The 6,600-nt window shown below is 34.9% G+C and overlaps 1 protein-coding gene across 1 annotated transcript; it reads left to right on the top strand.

Moving 5' to 3' along the window:
• Positions 1-3,196: 3,196 nt before the first annotated feature.
• LOC122806033 (olfactory receptor class A-like protein 1) lies at positions 3,197-4,135 on the top strand. Its single transcript, XM_044076273.1, has one exon. The coding sequence runs from the start codon at positions 3,197-3,199 to the stop codon at positions 4,133-4,135; it is 939 nt and encodes a 312-aa protein (XP_043932208.1).
• The last annotated feature ends 2,465 nt before the right edge of the window (positions 4,136-6,600 follow it).

Here is a 6,600-nt window from a genome sequence, read left to right as displayed (position 1 = left end):
TAACCACATTAATCAACTATAATGAAGACCTAATTATAAATGTTAAATGAAACTAAAATAATATCAAAATTGATTATATTTCTGTAAAATGTTGGGGACTTCTTTTGTAATGGTAGTTTTATACTTTGTGCCTTTTTAAATCATCATGGTATTGACTTGCAGGACACATCAACTTGGAGAAGTGAAAACTTTAAAGTGACATCATAATGTAGAAGGCATCTATATCAGATGATCACATGTTTAGTTACTTGAATAACTAAATGTCGATCACTAATAATCACACACACAAAACATCAAATGGCAGATTCCACTTAGAGAAACAATGCCATTGTCCAACGGAAAAAAAAAACACACACAAATGAAGTGGGGGCTTTGCCCCAACCCCCGATGTGGGGGGGTGTGCTCCCCCACCCCTCTAACTAAATATACCAGCTTCAAGATCGCTCTACATTGAAGAAAGGGCAAACTCCACGCAATGGCCAAATGATTTGTTTCCCTGAGTGAAAACTGCCATTTGCGGTTTTGTGTGTTCGATTATTAGTGACCAATGTTTAGTTATTCGATTAACTAAACATTCAATCAACTAATATAGACCCTGTAGAAGAATGCATTCATGACCCTTCCCTCAGAGGGTAAATATTATACTTAGCATAGTCATTCTAACACTTCAGGAAGTATGACAGTTTTAGATATCAGAAAATAACAGGGAATGGTGAATTCCTCTCCATTATGACTGGAGTTTGAATGGAACACATTGCTAAGAAAAGTTGAGACAAACTTTAGGATACTTCATAACTTAATCTGATTCATCTAAAATATAACTGATTTGGAACATACAGGAGCATCCAGCTGGTACATAAAAGAAATATGACATAATGAATTACTAATATGGGGTCTGTTGTTGAAAAGCATGTGCTCCTATGAGAAAAAGGAAATAATTTCCTCATCGAAAGGTTATTTATATTCCTTAGTTTCCTGGATTTGCTATTAAAAGTCTGAATTGAGCAAAGCATTTATGTTAGTTCTGCAGTAACAAGAGTTGCAAAAACATTCCACATTTTATAGGTAAGGATCTTAAGAAAACATTCTTATATACTCAAAAAGAAAACACAACTAACTTGACAGAAAATCCTCAGCAGTTAAGCTCATAATGCACCATAATAATAGAAAAGCTGATCAGTGGTCTAAGAAATATTATGCATCCATTTCAAAATTAAAAAAAAAAAAATAGTCAGTTTTCATTATACTTCTACTCATCAACTGAAACGTGAACCCCAAGTTGATAAGCAAAAGAAAAATTCAACGTATAAGGAAATCCTCTTGGCCAGACAGTTTTGATGGCAAAATCTTGAAATAGTTATCTATGACATCACGGAAAATACATTATCAATATTTGACTTCTGGGTTAGCACAGGGATAGTACCAAAAAGCTTAACAGGATGTATTTCACACACATTTTTAAAATACATAACAGGATAACAGGAATCTGAGCAGGACTACCGGCAAGTAAACATCATTCCAATATTTCTAAAATTCAGGAAATCTGGATCTCGGAAAAGTTCCAGGAAGGTCTCTCAAACTCATTTAGAGCCTAGTTCATGCAACATGTCTCTCACCTCCAAAAATGTATTTATTTATTGCATTTGTTTATCGGGAAAGTCCACTGGGCCTAAAAGAGCCCATTTTCAGTGGAGGCCCGGGGAGAAAAGCTCCAACGAGATACAGAAAAAATATAAACATTAATTAGTACAGAAGCAGAAACAGTGTTACAGATAGAAACTATAATAACATATACAGAATATATACATAAAAGCAGGAATCTAGTTTGTTTGATTGCAGTAATATGAATTCAATCAGAGTAGTATAAACAGAGCTATATTAATCAGTATTATTGTACCAGTATCAACAAGTCAAGATAAAAATAAATATGGAGAAAGTATCATCAGTCACTAGTAGCAAAATACATAGGAGTTTAGTATACATCTGTACTTCCTGTAGTATCTTTATAAAGCAAATATTAAGTAAGGATAAGAATTTGTACTTTGGTACAGAGAATATGGATGCCATTTATTACATCACTTGGACATCTACTGAGACCTCCAGTGTTGCAAAAATCATTTGCCTGAGTGCTAATCCTGGTTTAATTTTTAGGATGCTTTGTTCTGCAGCAGAATGCAGGTTCTTGAAAACTCCAAATTAATACCAGGAAATATTTCTTCTCAAAAGAAGGAAGTACATAAGCTGTTTCATATTGTATTAACTCTATTACATCATATAGAAGAGAAAAGGCGATCTACATGCTAGATGAGCATTTACTTACTATGCTTATAGAGTTGTTATCTTGACAGTTATTTATTTAGTATTTGTTTACTAGGAATCCAGCTTGCAACAAAGCCAATTTTCAGCAGAGGCCTAGGGAGAAACATTCCAGTCGCATGTCTTTGTAGCATGGCAGGTAACCGGAGTACCTGGAGCAAACCCACAAAAATGCAGGGAGGACATGCAGACTCCACACAGAAGGCACTCCATAATTATCGACCATGGGATGGGAAAGGCAAAACTGTAACCAAATGAGAGAGGTTATTTTGAGCACAGAAAGGGAAGGTGGCTATGCTTAGAAATGACCTTCAAGTGCAGCTAGCCTAAAACTTACCTATGAACTTATGAACTTATTATGGAATTAATATATAAGGACATAAGTAACTTATAAGCTCTTAGTCTGAACTTATTCAGTTATGTTAGTGGCAGATCCTGACTTCTTAATCTGGTAGCAAGGGCAGCTAGCCTAATACTTAATGTGTCATATATTTTATGATATCTGAGATATGTATGGCAGTTATGATATTGCACAGAATTATTTATTATTATCATAAATTTCACTGGTTCCTATTTGAAACTGTGCAACATTTTATCAAGCAAAGCTTTCTGGTATATATTTGTAACCGCATACTTTTTATGTGTGTAATATGGACTTTTCCATTACAACATGGCCAGTAATAAGAATAATTGTTAGGAAGAAAATTAGATTTTTCTCTATCTGTGTTGCAAAGTTAAAAGTGTAAGTTCCTATTATCTATTTTTTTAAATATTCAAGGATGTTTGAAGTTCAACAGGAATAAAAAATGTACTAACCAAGTTGCATATTTTGTTGCAGAACTGAAGGAAACATTCATAATTCCTACAAGAAAATTAAAGAATGGAGACAAGGCTTATTCTGAAAGCATCAAGCTTCATTTTTCTTCTTATCCTTGGAGTTCCAACAAACCTCACTGTCCTAATGTCATTTTTTCTCCTATGGATTTTTGGCAATAAACTCATGACTGCAGACATTATTCTTACAAACCTATCATTTGTTAACCTTATTGTTGTCATATCAAGAGCTATGCCACCACTTATGACAACCATAAGCCAACAGAAACTATTTAATGACCATCTCTGCAAATTTATTATATTTGTTTATCGTGTCTTCCGAGCAATGTCCATATGTATAACAGCTGTTCTGAGCTGTTATCAGTGCATTGTTCTTTTGCCCCACTCATCCAGGTGGATAACTTTGAAACAAAACATTTCCCAAAACATTTTGGTCATCTTCTTAATCCTCTGGAGCATTAACTCTATAATTGATATTCCTGGAGCCTTAATATATACATTTTCTGATGTGAACTCAACCATTCCTAAATATACACTTAACTTGGAATATTGTTTTGTAATTTTTCCTCACAGCTTTGCATATGTAGCTAACGGGGCTACTTACACTTTACGTGACTTTTTATTTGTTGGACTCATGGCATCGGCCAGTGGTTATATTATCACAATTCTACAGAGGCACAAAAAACAAGTTCAGAGCATTAGAAGTCCAGTGCAAAACCAAGTAAACAGTGCAGAAACTAGGGCAGCTAAAGCTGTGGTTGTACTGGTTACAGTGTATATTATATTGTTTGGAATTGATAATATCATGTGGATTTATACTATAACGGTGTCCAATGTAGCTCCTGTTGTTTCTGATGCACGTGTATTTTTTACCTTATTCTATGCTGCTGTCAGCCCTATAATAATAATTGGGACGAACAAAAAAATTCAACATGCACTGAAATGTGCATCTCTTGAAAATAAAAGTAAATATTTTGACAGATAAAACAAAATTTTAAAAGCATAAATTCCATCTTCTGGCAGAACTAGTATTACTGTTCATTTAAATGTTAGAATGCATTTGTTTCTGCAAGGCATTTTTAAATCATAATGGCTGACACTTACTTGGCCAGCATTCGAGTTGTGGATGACTTTTGTGCAGCACAATGGTCATCTCTATATTCCAGTATAAGGGAATTGACAGACTTTGTATCTAAATATTCTTTGTCTGATTATATGCAACTTCTGGGCTTGTATATTTATAGATCATTGGTGTAGGGGCACATCCTCAACCTTGATGGGTGTAGGCGGGCTTGCCCCTTACAAGAAAAAAATGTTAATTCACTACAAATTGACCAATTTTAAGTGTAACCATTTTGAAGCACTGCCATAAATTTACTTGAATTCTGACAGATGTTGTTGTGGTAACAATAGTATTGTCAATATAAAGACCAATACCAAAACTTATAATGTAGTGGATCATTTCCTGTATCCCTCACATGTGCCATATCACTATTTTTATGATAGTATCACCCCTGCATAATATCTATTTTGCTTCCTGTCATTGAAAATATGCAAATGCTACTGATACAGCTGGACAAGTGCTAGATCATCAAACGCCACCTAGAAAGAAAGTCATCAAGAACTTTTGTAAGAGCTCTTAATCAATGATCTGAGCTCAGTGCCTCACAGTAATTCAGGTAAAACCTGGAGAAGTACATTCTAAGGATTTTCAACTCTTATATCCCTCTCCAAGCTTGTGTTGAAAAAAAAGGTCCCTTAAAGTTCTTATGGGCCTTTTAGTTTTATGCTATTTAATTAAAACTCATTTATAAATATGTCCCTTATACTGATAATAAGGACACCTGGTATATTGACCACTTTCACAAAAAAAAAAAAAATAAATAAATAAATAAATCCTATGCTATAGCTTGCAAAAATGTTCATAAGTAGTTGTTTGCAAGACTTCTACTGGTCAGCTGTAAGAAAATGAAAGACCACGATATTTGGCATAACAGGAATACCTCCCTTCAGTGGTGATGGCTGGGATATTAGTTTCCCAAGATGAGTACTTTACAGACTGATTCATAGATTAGGTTCTTAGATTAGTACTAGACTAACTACCCTTGTGGGTAACTTTAAGCCTAGTCAATTAACCCATCTGAGAATCAAACCCTGTACCTTGTGTTTGTAAGGTAAACTTTTAAACACCTGGAAGGAAGGCTTAAGTGGATCATACTCTGGCCATAGTTAGACAAGTAAAAAAGTTGTTAGAAAAGAAGTGACACATGTAACAAATTATTGAGTTTACTTATAAAGATGCTAGATTTCCTCCAGAAAGAGCAGTTAGTTTCCCTGATACTTCAAGATTCAATAGGCAAATGTTTTTTTTTTGTTTGTAAACTTTAATATCATAGCCCTTAATAAATAAGCTGCAGTAGCTCCTTACTGAGCACAGGACTGCTTTACTCATGAAGAGACTGATTGTGAGCTGATGCATGACATCTTTGCATATACCACCAGAATTGCTGACCTACACAAGAACACTTTCCTCCCACTTTGTTTGACAGACCTTCCCTTACCTAGTGCCAAAGCCTTGTTCCACTTTGAGTTTTAAGCTCTGTTTCTGACAGTTACAAATAAGAGAAACATTTATGAAACAAATTTTATGGATCTATATGCGTATATGTTGATTTATCAAAATGTACAAACATCTACACTAAACTGATCACTGCTGGTCTTTCTAATAATAACATACTGAAAAGTCTGCAAAAATTTGAAAATAAAGGTTAACAAAAGGAAACAAGTTTCCTTTTGCAACTTGATGCCCAAAAGCCCGCTGAACATTCAAACATAATTTGTCTGAATAGTGGTAGTGGCATGGAAAAGGGTTTTCTAAGGTAAGGTGAAGTGTTAGGGTTAAGGGCAAGGATACAATTAGGGTTACCAGGCATTAGTAAGGTGGGAAGAAGCTCCCTGCCCTCATTAGTAATACCTGCTAACCCTAATCGTAGCTGTGTCCCTACCCGCAGACCAAAACCTTACCTTAAAAATACTTTTCTGTAACATTAGCACTGTTCAGACAAATTATGTGTGATGTTACTGGTAGTGTTTTCGGACCTCTCAAAGCAAGATCAGTTATTAATTTATTCCTGTGTTTTTGTTGGAGTGGGTTGCAGTCATTAACATTTGATTACTTTATATTCAAACATTAGTGTATTTGAGATTGTGACCTGTGTGGGAGTGTGTGTGTGTGTGTGTGTGTGTGTGTGTGTGTGTGTGTGTGTGTGTGTGTGTGTGTGTGTGTGTGTGTGTGTGTGCGTGTGCGTGTGTGTGTGTGTTTGTGGGTGCATATGTATTTATATATCATGTATATATCTACAAAAAACAAAGTATTTGAACTATGCCAAATGATGTATGGACCTGTGATATGAAAAACACCAAACACTCTAGTACTAAGATAGCCCAAAA

This window comes from Protopterus annectens, chromosome 7.part0 (genome assembly GCF_019279795.1).
Source record: "Protopterus annectens isolate FY-2018-M chromosome 7.part0, PAN1.0, whole genome shotgun sequence".
NCBI classification, from domain to species: domain Eukaryota; kingdom Metazoa; phylum Chordata; order Ceratodontiformes; family Protopteridae; genus Protopterus; species Protopterus annectens.
This window is presented reverse-complemented; position numbering and strand designations above follow the sequence as displayed.

Bases quoted from the DNA above. Each gene is read 5' to 3' on its own strand.
- LOC122806033 (XM_044076273.1), top strand. From the start codon at position 3,197: ATGGAGACAAGGCTTATTCTGAAAGCATCAAGCTTCATTTTTCTTCTT.